Here is a 12,317-nt window from a genome sequence, read left to right as displayed (position 1 = left end):
CCCTTGGGCCGGTGTCGCAGCAGGTCCTGGGGAACAGGACAGCTGGACTCTGGGGCCTTTCCAAGCACGGTCATCAGAGCGCCTTCTCATCCGTTACCTGTAAGGCTTCTGACGTGTTCCACTGGAATGAAAGCCAGGCGGGCCGGGAGCAAACTGCAGAGCGCCTCGCCCAGCGAGTGCCCAGTGGCCAAGCCCACGCGGCCGTCTCCCGGTGGTCTCCACGGCCAGGCCGGAGTTGGGGGTGAGGCAGTGCAGGCTGTGTCCTGGGCACGAGAAGGGAGGAGAGGGGGGTGTGGGAGTGCAGCTGGAGGCCCCAGCAGCCTGGGTTTAACCGAGGCCTCGCCCTGCAGGAGACTCTCCGAGTCGCAGTTTCCCCATTTTCAAAAAAGGCGTTAAACTCACCAGTGTGATCCATTAGGTCCTTTCAGTCCTGGCATCCGTCATATTTGTTTAAAGCTTTTATTTTTAAATATTTACAGACTCACAGAAAGTTGTAGCAGCAGTGCAGAGAGGTCCCATGTTCCCCTCACCTGGTGTCCCCAGTGGCAACGTTTCACAGAACCGAGAGGCCACATGACTGCATCAGGGAAGGCGACCCGGGCAGTACACCCTCTCTTTGATCATCTTTAAAAACGGTCTTTGTCTAGCGGATCTGCCCCTAGATCTTCCTCAGTTTTCTTATTTTTTTCTTTTGAATAGTTCATACCTCCCTGTTTCTTTGTAGCCCTGTGATTACTTGTGGAGCCCTGGACATTTGAGTCCATTAATGTCGTGTCTCTGGATATCACCCTCCCCCACCCACCCCGGGGTTTGCTCTCTCTCCCTGTTATTTTTGTTTCTTTGCTTATGGTCTCTTGTCCTCGTGGAGCACCCCCTGAGGGGGAGCCGCGGGTCCTCAGGCCGGTTCTGAGCCGTCCCCTGGGCTCACGTCACCTCTGGTGTTCCCTTGTGTGCGGTTCCTTTTGAGTGTCCTTGTCTTTACTACCGGCTCCTGAAAGGAGAAAGCGTGAAAAGTGAGTGGAGGTAAAAAAGGGCGCTGGACCTTTAAATCCCCCCAAAGCCGCTTCAGCTGGAGGGGGAAGGGCTTGCAATGGGGGGCCGGCTAGAGGTGCAGCAACAATGGCTGCTCCCCCTTTGTCTGCATCTCTGTGATTAGGAGCAGCAGCCACCTGTCAGGTCCCAGGTCCCGACCCTTGGCACATGGGGCCCTGATTGCCCACCGTGGTTCCTGCCAGCCACGCGTGGGCTGCTCTGGAGGCGCATGCACAGCTGCCCCCCTGGCTGGATGGGGGATGGGCAGCCGCTGCTGTGCTGGGAGCTGGAGCTGACCGATGTCAACCACAGTTGACCCCCCAGTGTCCGCTGGAAGGCGCCGGCCTTCCACGGACTCCTGAGTGAGTCCCGAGCTGGTTCCGCCACATGGGTTCTGGGAGGTTCCCCGGGGACACAGGCACTCCCTGCCCCACCACTGCCCCCTGCCTTTGGCTCCTTTGACAGAAGAGCGTTGTTCCCACTGGGCTGCCTTTGCCTTCAAGCTTTTCCAGAGGACGCAAGGGAGACACTCTTGTGTGAAACACGGCCCCAGAAGTTCGTTCAGGGTGGTCGTTTTGGAACTAAACTCAGTTTTTGTTCATCGGAAAATACGTAAATATGTAAAAGTCTTCATCCTTGAAAGAGTGTTGAGTTCACAACTCTAGGTCGATGTTTCTCTCAACATGTTCCAAGTGTTGACGGCCTTCTGACTCCCTTGGCGGCGGCTGGAAATGACTGTCATTCCAGCGGATGCTCCTTTGGGGCGATCTGCCCTCCTCGGGGCCCTTCGGAGGTCTCCCGTGTGTGGTGCTCCGCAGTCTCCCACCCTGTGCACGGCCTGGGGCTATGTCTGTGCCTTCTGGTTCTGACGATGCCTTTTCACTTGAGCCAGTTCTGTAACTGGGGCACTGTGGTCTCTCCAGTATCCCCGTCGCTCTCCGCTTTCCCCACCAAACCCTCAGTGTTGGATTTAAAACATTTTAATGCTGCTCACTTTATGGTCCGTGTCTTCTCCAAGTGTGCTGCTGCTCTGCCTCTCCAGGCGCTGTCCTGGGGACCGTCCTCAGTCTCTCCCGCGGCCAGGAGGCAGGCCTGTCAGGCACTGACTTTTCTTTCCCCGTGGGTCTGCTCGTTCCTAGGCATCCCTTGTCGTTGGCCATTTTTGTTGTACCTGTTCTAGTTGTGACAATTTCATCATCTTGGGTCTCTGAATCTATTGGTTTGTTTCTGCTGACTTTCAGTGGATTATAGTGACTTGTTTTTCTTGTTTATCTGGTGACTTTTGGGTTGAACTCATTGCTTGGTTTTGATAGGTGGGAGGCCGGAGATCCACACAGGGAGTTGGGGAGGCTTCCTCCAGAGAGAATTGCTTCTGTTCTTCCCTGATATCAAGGGACACCACCGTCCTTGAGGGCCCGCTCAGCAAAGGAGTGACAGTGTGTCTTCTGAACTCTGCTGCTGGCCCGCTCTCAGCACATCATTTGGCCTAACCCCAGCTCCTCTTTGCTCCAGCCCCAGTTCAATCTTTTGTTTGCTTGTTTTTGGAAGTCGGAGGAGGAAGTGAGCATTCTCCTATCCCTCTTATGGAAAGGACAGTGTCTCAGATGCGGTTTCTACCCCGAGTGTAGGGTCTGGCTGTGTGTGGGGGACAGGACGCCTGGGCAGACCTCATGCCCCAGGCAGTCACCTGGGTATGCCCTCCGGACAGCCTTGGCTATGGTCTCAGTGGAGTTTGGACAGAAGTGGGGTTAGATGGGCGTGTTCAGTCCACCATCTCTGCCTGGAGGCCCCTCTCATTACTTCTCAATGTCCTGCCCCTGCCTTCTCCACCCCCCTCCCAGTGCCACCAGCTGCTCACGCAACCCCACTCCTCACCTCGCCGGGAGCAGAAGCTCATAACCCGTCTGCCTGGGCTCCTACCAGGCTGCCCCTGCTCACTGTGCCAGTCACACAGAGCTGGCTGTCCCCACAACAGAGTGGCACCTTTGCTTCTGGCTGTTTCCCCGCCTGGAATGCTCATCACCAGACAGAGACTTCCCCTCTTCTCCTTCAGAGCTCTGCTCAGAGGCGGGCTCATCAATGAGGGTATCCCCAGCCACCTTCCTAAAAGAGTGTCCTGCACCATCACCATCACCAACACCATCATTGCCACCATCGCCATCACCATGATCATCATCATCATCATCATCATCATCATCACCAGCAACAGTTCTAGCCCCTCTTCTCCAGAGCCTGAGTACTGTCCAATGCAAGGATTTTTTTGCTGGTTTACTGCCATCATCTGTCTCCTTCAAATCTCAGTGCCTTAACACAACAAAGGTTGTTTGCAAGTTGGCTGCCAGTCCTGGGTACTCTCCAGGTGGGCACCCTCAGCACGTTGGCTCCAGGGGGCTTCTGTGAAGGCACCTGCCTGTTGACATGCGCTTTGGGGTCTGGAGTGTCTCACAAAAACGTAAATGTTCTGGCCCCAAATAATACTTGCCATTTCAGCCCCCCGCCCAGGGCACCACCCACCCCTTGCTCCAGGAAGGAGGGGAAATGGACATGGCTGTCCAGAGGGGTCTCCACCACAGCTCTTGTGGTCTTGTGTCATCTGACTGGAGTGTGTAGTCCGTGTGGTCCAGTTTGAACCTGTGGTCTGGTGCTGTGCTTGGTTCTGGGGTACACTCTCAAGTGTGCACTCAAGCTGGGCAACACAGCGGCTTCCCCAGCACCTGAGGCTCTGTGTGTCTGACTTTGTCGCTGGCTGTTCCCTGTGGTTTAGGGGTGATTTCCTCGTGTGTTGCTGGGTTTTGGTTGTGAGTCACGTCACAGCTGGAAACCTTTGAGTCCTAAATCCATATCCATGTGGGGCCTCGGGGAGGACCTATGATTATTTCTTCCAGGGGCCTCCGGGTGTCACCAGCCCAGAAGTGTTCAAGCCCATGTGAGCAGGGGCTCACGTTCAGGAATTTTCAATGGCCGTTTTTCTTCTCTGCAGGGCCCCGCGCAGGAGGCCGGAGTTTGCTGGCTGGTGCCCGGGGCTGGTGCCTGCGGGGCGAGGGCCTCTGACACCGCAGCTCAGCAGGGCTTCCGGGGTGGGGTCTGACTGCTTTGTGCACCCCTTCCCCAGGGGCTGCTTGTGGTTTGACCTTGGAGGGACTCCCACCTCCTGCCCCTTCACTGTCGCCTTGTTTTGAAAAGAGGGGATGTCTCGTGTTTTCTGGTAGCCCAGGCACTCATGGTCAGGACCCCTGTGGGCAGGTGAAAGGTGCCGAGTTCCTTGCTCTTTCAGCAAGTACCTGCTCGGTCTGCTCCGTGCCCGCGCTGCGCCGTGTGGCTGTCGCCCCGTGGGTGCCCTTCCCCCCAGAGCCACTCGCTAGGAGCCTGCGAGGCGGCTGGGGCAGGGTGTGCATGAGTGGACAGGCCCAGTGTGGTGCCTTGATGGAGAGCAGGGCCGTGCGTGTGGAGCTCAGGTTTTTCCTGGGCCCTCCTCAGGGCTGTGCCCCAAGATCACATGCCCGGAACATTCCCCAGAAAAGTCCCCTCCTCTGGGCAAACGCCTGCCGCCTGTTTAGCAGCAGGTCCAAGCATTAGCGTGTTTAAGGTGCTCATTGGGCCTCCACTGCCCCCTCCCCCATGGAGCGAAAAGGTCACAGGCAGCTGCTTTCTCTCATTCCTCCCCAAGGTGAAGGGTTGAAGTAGCCATTGGGGACCTGAATCTGCTCTGCAGAGAGGAAGGGGCTGAGGGGGAGCGTCAGGAGCAGATGGAGGGCTCTGAGGTCCAGTTAGCAGGGAGGTGTGTCAGGGAGGGGAAGGGCATCACCCGGCCAATGGGGGTTGGGCAGGGGCCTGGAGGCCAAAGGAACTTGATGCATCAAGTGGGGAGCTGAAAACCCTGTTCCTGAGAGGACTAGGAAGATGGGCAAGGTGTGTGGCCCTGGTGACGCAATGCTGAGGGGCCCTGGGTCCTTGACAGCACGAAGCGGGAAGGAAGCCTGCGTGGAAGGCAGAGGCTGGAACCAGGATGTGAGGAACCCTTTCCAGGCATGTTGCTGCAGACTGGACCAGGGAGTGGGGTCTGCCAGGCAGGGCAGGGGTTGGGGGGGGGGTGGCGGCTCTGATTCTGCAGGAGTCACAGCAGGAGGAAGAATGGTGTCCCGTCTCCCCCTGTCCTCTGAGGGCCCGGCCCAGCCTCTGCTGTGCTCATGGGGGAGCTCCTGAGGGTCCACAGTAGTAGCAAGAGGTTGCAAACCTGGACCTCAGACAAGGGCCAGGGCCCTCAGGGCTGTCTGTGAGATTGGGGCCGTGGTGCTCCATGGCCCGGGGTGCTCCCCTGCACTCCCTGGTCTTGTCCCGTCAGCCGCCGCCGCGTGTGCTGGGTGTGGGCCGTGTCTCTGACTCTTGCCATGTGTTTTCTGCGATGTCCATGGGGAGACCCTACTCCAGGGGCTGGTGGGCAGCCCTGGGTCTGTGCATCTGCCTCACCCAGCACCCGTCTGGGAAACGCCAGATGATCGCCACCGATGTCAGGAAACAGATAGTCTTTATTCAAATGCACAGACCATTCGCGTGACAATGCCAGGTGAGGTATCCCAGCCTGCCCCCTTAATTTATGTCCCAAGGTGTCACCTGCTTGGATGCCAGGAGTGGCGAGTGCCCAGCGGCAGCCTCACTTCAAGCAGCAGGTGTGGGTGCAGGGCTCCTGGGCCAGTGGCCACCTGGCACCAGGACCGAGGTATTTCACAGCCAGCGTGAGGGGCCTGGGACGTGTGGCTGTCCTGCAGGGCCCCTGACTGGCTGCTGCGCATGGAGGACAGCAGCCCATATGCTGGTAAATGCACTGGACCTGTCCTAGAGCAGACGGGCGAGTCTCCACAAGGACGGACCTTAGGGTGAGGAGCCGCGAGGGAGAACTTACAGAAAGGAGGTGCCTGTTCATGACGTCCCCTCTGGCCCGTGGGCACGTCTGTGCAGAGGGTCAGTCAGCAGTGGAGCTCAGAGGTGATGAAGCTGCTGCTTAGCCTGCTCCTGTGTGGCCCCAGCGCCATGACTGGGCCTGCGGGGCCCGGGCTCACACACAGTTGTCGGGAGCGCACCCCGCTTCCTCCTGAAGCTCGGGGCAGGGTGCCCCGTGGTTGGCGGGCTGCACGCGGACATAGCGCGTCCTGGTCTTGGCTCCCAGCTTCCCGCACGGACCTTCGCACAGCCCCCAGGACGACCAAAGGGAGACCTCGCAGTCCAGCGGTGTTTCTGGAACCGGACCAAACCCAGAAGAGACTCGTGAGCCACGAGGAGGAGCTGGTGGCAGAAGGGGGCCCTGAGGTGTGTTCATCCTGAGACCAGCTCCCAACTGCGGAGTGCAGAGGGCACGCTTGCTCTTCTCAGCACGGTTCAGAGTTGGCTACGAGAAGATGCCGCCAGACCCACCTCCTAAGGAACCGCTGCAGTGACTTACTTGGGTTAACGTTTCTAAGCTAAAAGCCTGATGCTGCGCTCAAATCTCCACTCTCTGGGGCTTTGGTGACGAACTCTGGCATCATGGCGGCGGGAGCCCTGGGGGACTCAGCCACGGTCCCGTTCCCGGATAGCAAGGGGACGCCCCTGTTGTGAGACGTGCTGCAGGGAGGCCCACGCTGAGGGCCTTGCCCTCCTGCTGCGTGTCCAGTCACGGACGTGCTTCGGAGCTGACTGCCGCGGGGACACGGCCTCCGGGCCCGCCCAGCACCTGGCACACAGGCTCCCGCTCTGGCGGGCCGTGCCCCGGCGACTACCACCCCCACCGTGCCCTTCGCTAGGGAGGGCACAGAGGGATCCACTTAGTGAAGGCCTTCCTGTCAGCTGTGACACAGGCCACATGGGCATTGGGGCCTCCTTCACACCTCACTTCTGGGCTGTAGATGTGGGAACATCTTTCACTTACACGTGTTGGGCAAGAGTTTAATCTGTCCTTTACAGTTTGACCCAACCAACTACCACTCCTCCCAGACCTCGGGTTATCCTCACAGGACGCTCTGAACCCCTCGGGCCCACGTCATCCTGAACCACACGCGGTGAGTCCCTGGAACCTTGCACCAAGCCCGTCGGTAGAGTCGCTTAGAGACGCAGGTGCGCGTGGCCCCAAGAGCGTGGTGCCCTGGGCTCTCGGAGCACCAGTGGTCTCTCCTGGGTTGACCCCCTTCCTGACACCCTGTTGTCCTTGGTGGCCTGGCCCCAGCCTGGTGGTGGGCATGGCACATCCAAGATCCTGGCTCAGAACTGGGTGACCTGTTACAAGCTAGGGCTGCTGCAGGGCAGCACCGTGGGGGCGGGTGACGGGCCCTGGGCCCTGGACCATCACCCCTTGGAGGGTCACATGTGAGCCACTGGCTTGGCCTCTGGGGGGATATCAGGTGTCATTACTGCCGCGTCACAGGCGGTCCCTGTTGGGACACTCCCTTTCAGGGTTACTCTGAGGGTGCGAGATAAGAACCTGGTGCAGGGGCTGGGGACTGACAGCTCCGTGGAGTTGGGGCTGAGGAGGTTCCGTGGCGCATGCTGACCAGTGCAGACATGGCTGTTCCCGCTAGCCTGAGCGCTTGGCCCAGGACGTGTTGGGGGCAAGGCGTGCAGTGTGGGGCGGGGACCTGGGCTTACCTGAGGGGCTGTCCACGATCTCGTTGCTCCCGCCCACCAGGTCTATGGCTGGCGGAACGAAGGCCCTGGGGCTCTGCCGGAGCCGAACCAGGGTCACCCTGGCGATGGGGGGCAGGGCCTTCAGCCGTGGGTAGTAGAAGGAGTTTGCTGGGTGGCTGGGAGAGGAGGAGGTTATCTGGGGGAGGATGGAGGAATGGGGGGTCAGCACGGGCTGGGAGCCGAGGAGCTCACATGCACCTGCCGTGTGGTTGGCCAGGTGGGAGCCAGCGGAGCCCAGCAGGGCCGTGTGGGAACACCCCCACCTGGGCCTCCACACTCACAGGGTGCCTGGGCCCACGGTCCAGGAAAGGCACCAGCCTGCCCCAGACCCCCACCATGCCCCCCATCCTGTAGTGCAGCCAGCTCCCTCCTGGCAGGGCTGCATCTCTGCTCACTGGGACCCTACGGACAGAGGTGCCATCCAGACAAGGGACAAAGCTGGGCAGTAGAGCTGCCCTGAGTGGCCTTTCCACTGTCCCCTCACCTTGGTCACCGTGTCCTGTGGGATGGTTGCAAAGTTGGGGGAGGAGAAGGTGAAGCCGCTGTCAGTCCCGGCGTCATGCGGGTGAAGGTCCACGGTGACTTGCTCCCTCCAGCGGTTCCCGTCACACAGGTTCAGACTGTCGACACCCACAAACCAGTCTGGGCTGGGCACGATGCGGACCACAAAGGACACCTGGGGGGCCGGGTGCTCAGCAAGGTGGCCAGCACAGCCCGCGCCTCTGCCCACCCTCCCATCGTCCTCCACTCACGAGTGAGTGCCTGGCATGGGTCTCAAACTCCGCGGAGGTCTGCCCTGTGCCGCTCGGCACAGCGGGCGCCGCGAACACCTCGTGCACACTCTGCAGCTTCTCTCCGGCCGCCTCGGCCTCCTGCATCAGGGCCCACGCCTCGCCGCGCTCGGCGAAGTCCCTCAGCCCGTTGCTGGCATACTGGTTCTCCCGCCACATGCTGTAGTCAGAACTGTGTGCCGCCCCTGCGGGCCCCTCGCCCCGTGAGCAGCTGCTCTGAGTGCACACACCCCTCCTCCGCACCCATTACATGCTGCCCGGGCATCTTGCTGGTGTGGCCAGCATCCGGTGGCCCACTCATGACTCTGGCCATCCTGCCCACCCCAGCCCCCCAGACCCCAAAGCCCAGGTCACTACTGGCTGTCATGCAGTAGGTGCCCAGCAAATACTTAATGCACTGAAGTGAATTGGATAAGAGAGCCCTCCAAACTGTGAAGTATAGTGCAGCTGTCAGGTGACTGTCCCCTCCTGGGTGGATGCCAAGAGCAGGTGGCAGGAAAGGAGCTTACCCAGCAGGGAGGACCACTGTGCGGGTGGCCGGAACAGTGGGTACTGCTTGGGAAAGGCTGTCTGGCTCCACTTGCCCGTGAAGGTGATGCTGTACTTGGCCAGGGGCCTTGCTGTGCACATGGAGTCTCCCCTCAGGGGCTGGCCGGCCACAGAGCTGAGCATGGCCAGGAGGAGAGCCCAGAGGGCTCTGCCTTGGGCGGCGGCCAGGGTTGGAGTTTCCATCACCTAGGGGAGGAGGGAAAGGGCCACATGCTGGCACCGCTGGTCACCAGACATCTAACAGAGTGCCTGCCCAGACAGGGACCTTGGTGACAGCCACTGAATATCCCTTCCCTGCTCCACCCCTGGGCTCAGGCTTGGCCTGATCCCCATTCCGGAAAGTGGAGCCGGTCAGGTTACAGCTGGATTTGCAGGCGTGTCTCTAGGAACCCAGGGTGCCCAGCAGGTTTGGAGCCTGGCGCCCGGGCATGGTATCCCCGATGACATGCCTCTGGTGCTGCCATCCGAAGGAACCCAGGACCTGGAAGATAAACTTACAGACTCACTACGCCAGGACTGTACAGCTTCTGACGGGGCAAAGTATCAGAAAGCCCAGGTGACTTGGGGGTTCGGGACAGAGGTGCACACGCAGTACTCACCCAGTGGGAGCAGCAGGAAGGCAGGGAGCTGGGCTGTGGCCTGGGACGGTCCCACCAGGAGCCCAGAGCTCCGGGTTATGTGAGGAGGGCACCCGGCTGGTCAGGGAGGCCCCAGGTCCTGCACTGCGTCCTGCAGAGAGTGGACGGTGTGATGTGGAGGAGAGCGAGGGACTTCGGTGCCCTGGAGCTGCCCGGCCACCCTGCCTCTGAGGCTGAGCAGAGGCTTCTCCAGCGCTGAGGTCACTCTCCTCCCTGGTCGGGTGCCTGCCAGCCGCCGCACCCCTTCCTTTGTCTTTCCTCCTCCCGCCCACGCCTCCCTCTCCTCTCCCTCCGCTCTCTGCTTTCCCATCAGGCCTTCCTAGTGTCTCCCTGGAGGTGGTGCCGAAGCCGGCGGGTGCCAGCCACCTCTCAGCCTGACGGCAGCGCGAGTGCTGCAGCCCAGCTGGGGAGTGGGGCCTCTAACACAGTTGCTTCTAACACGGCCGCCTCCTTCACAGCACAGGGCTGCACACGAACGCGCCAGCCCCACTGCTGGCCAGGGCCTCCGCCGCCGCCCTCCGAGGGGTTCTGAACCCCAAGGGCCAGTGTTCAGGGATGAGCTACAGAAACGCCACCACCACCACCGCCGCCCCCTCGGCACGGCAGGAGGCAACAGTCCCTGCCTGACCCACTTGTCTCTGAGGGGCAGAGTGTCAGAAGAGCTTGGCACACAGGACACCGCTGACAGAGCCTGCAGGCTATCACTGCTCACTGTCAGGGACATGTTCCTAGAACCTGAGTCACGAGGTCTGGGAACTGGGAGTGAGGACGGAAGGTGGTCTTGCTCCTTGGAACCCCCTGGGGAGGTTAGATGCTTACACAGAAAGCGCTCTGATTTCTGGAGCCACGTTAATGTTTCATATATTCAAAAGCAAAGAGAAAATAAATAGAACCAACTAGAATAGAATGCTAACAAAAGCGGGTGATGTCACCTGTATTTCAGATCAACAACGGGGCTCAGAGAAGTGGCTGTCAGCACAGCTGACCCTGCAGGCCCTCGGCCGGGACAGCCTGGCTCACTGGCTCCCAGACGTGGCCGCAGGCCCCTGTGCCCAGAGTGGCCGTTTGTGTGGGTTCCGCGGCGGCGTCCTGAATACTAACTCATTTTAAAAATAATGACGGTCAGCCTACTACACGGGGCCAGAAATAGCCTGTTATGAAAACAGCCGCACTCTTCAAGAAGAAGACCTTTGTGGGAGGAGAGCCCTGGCTCCGCCCACACCCACCCCTCCCCTGGGGCTCCTGCACCCGCTGGCCGGTGTCGCGCTGGCTGCCGTCCCGTCCCCGTGGCCGTCACTGGGGAAGGGCAGTGCTCTCGTGCTTGGGGAGTCGTGGACGCGCTGCCGCTCTTTGAAACACTGCACAGTGGCGGAGCACGGGCAAGCGGCAGGCAGCATCTTCCCGCTCTCACGTCTTGTCCTCCTGGAGAAGCAGCGATCCCGGGTCTGAAGACAACAGCAGTAGTGCCTGGGACACCCTGGTCCCTCTCCCTCTGTTCACTCAGGCACAATCCAGGTCTCACCCGCTGCTCAGCGGCCACCCTGTTCACAGGAGGCCCCGGACGGCTGGAAGGCAGGCCCCCAGCCCCCCACACCCAGGCTGAAAGGCTCTGCAGCTCTCCGGGGCCCCACTGGGGGGACCAAAGGCCAAGAAACAGGGCAGACCTGGGTGGAGAGGGGCCTGGGAAGAGGGCGGCCAGCAAGGTACATCCTTTCTGGTGGAATGCCCCTCCTCAAGGTCACGCCTAAGGGGGATCTTGGGCCACAGTAGGATGGGGAAGGGGCCCAACTGTTTGCCATGCTCAGAGAGGGGCACAGAGAGAGACCCTGGGACAGGTCTGGGGCTCAGGTGGGGAGCCTGGCTGGTAGGGAGCAGGCTTACTCTGCAAGGCCTGGACTCTGCTGCCAGGCTTTCTGGCCCTCAGGCCACCCTCTGCAAACCAGGGTGCTGCAGCCTGCCTGCCGCTGAGGATTAAGTGTTGAGCACCTTCTGGGTCTCAGCACTGGGGACACAGAAAAGACTTCAATAGACTAAAGCCCTGCTTCCCAAGGCTTTGAGAGAAGGGGCTGCGGAGAAACAGCCTGTATTTTGTAAACTGAATTCTGTTATTCAATTAGGTCTTCGTTAACTGCTTGACACTGATATGAGGGCCCTTTCCTGTAAGTTACTCTGTGGTCAGTTACCCCTTGAGGTGGTTTTAGGGGAATGAGGCTCAGGGCTGTGGCCACAGGCAGGACTCTGCGGCCCCCGCTCTCCTTGTCTACACCGGCTGTCCCCGGACCCCGGACCTACTGTAGCTCAGGTTAGTGCAGGTACAGGGTGAGCACAGTGGGCACCACCTCCAAGGATATTTGCAACCTTAAAAGGTGTCCTCACCCAAGGGTGTTGCTACAGTGGGCTTTGGGCAGCTGTGAAGTCCATCCCGATGGGGGAAGTGGGCGAATGGGGTCTGTGCTGCTCGGACTGGCCTTGGGGCTCGCGGCTTCCAGGAGCCCGGGCCTGTGAGCTGCCGAGAAGGGGTCTGACCCGCAGAGAACACTTGAGTGAGCACTGGGTCATCCTTCTCTGTCCCTGTCGTGGCTCTGCTGTGGAGCCCAGGACCCAGGACAACCCAGGGGCTCCCTTTCCAGCTGGACCAGGGAACCTTGCTCCC

The 12,317-nt window shown here is 60.3% G+C and overlaps 1 protein-coding gene across 1 annotated transcript; it reads right to left on the bottom strand.

Annotated features, from left to right (window-relative positions):
* Window positions 1–5,540: 5,540 nt before the first annotated feature.
* On the bottom strand, window positions 5,541–9,900 carry SPON2 (spondin 2). The gene is made up of 6 exons (XM_090268230.1): window positions 9,626–9,900; window positions 8,987–9,212; window positions 8,439–8,662; window positions 8,171–8,362; window positions 7,648–7,822; window positions 5,541–6,264 (listed from the first exon to the last, which is right to left on the bottom strand). The coding sequence occupies exons 2-6, from the start codon at window positions 9,207–9,209 to the stop codon at window positions 6,086–6,088; spliced, it is 993 nt and encodes a 330-aa protein (XP_090124356.1). The 5' UTR covers window positions 9,210–9,212; window positions 9,626–9,900; the 3' UTR covers window positions 5,541–6,085.
* Window positions 9,901–12,317: the final 2,417 nt, after the last annotated feature.

The sequence above is a fragment of the Furipterus horrens genome, unplaced genomic scaffold (assembly GCF_987537825.1).
Source record: "Furipterus horrens unplaced genomic scaffold, mFurHor1.1.pri manual_scaffold_2, whole genome shotgun sequence".
NCBI lineage: Eukaryota > Metazoa > Chordata > Mammalia > Chiroptera > Furipteridae > Furipterus > Furipterus horrens.
The sequence above is the reverse complement of the archived record's forward strand: the minus strand, read 5'-3'. Positions and strand labels throughout refer to the sequence as shown.

Bases quoted from the DNA above. Each gene is read 5' to 3' on its own strand.
- SPON2 (XM_090268230.1), bottom strand. From the start codon at position 9,209: ATGGAAACTCCAACCCTGGCCGCCGCCCAAGGCAGAGCCCTCTGGGCT. The intron at 8,663-8,986 runs GTAAGCTCCTTT...AGGGGCCCGCAG, and splicing joins ACAGTGGTCCTCCCTGCTGG to GGGCGGCACACAGTTCTGAC. The intron at 8,363-8,438 runs GTGAGTGGAGGA...CCGGCCCCCCAG, and splicing joins CCCATGCCAGGCACTCACTC to GTGTCCTTTGTGGTCCGCAT.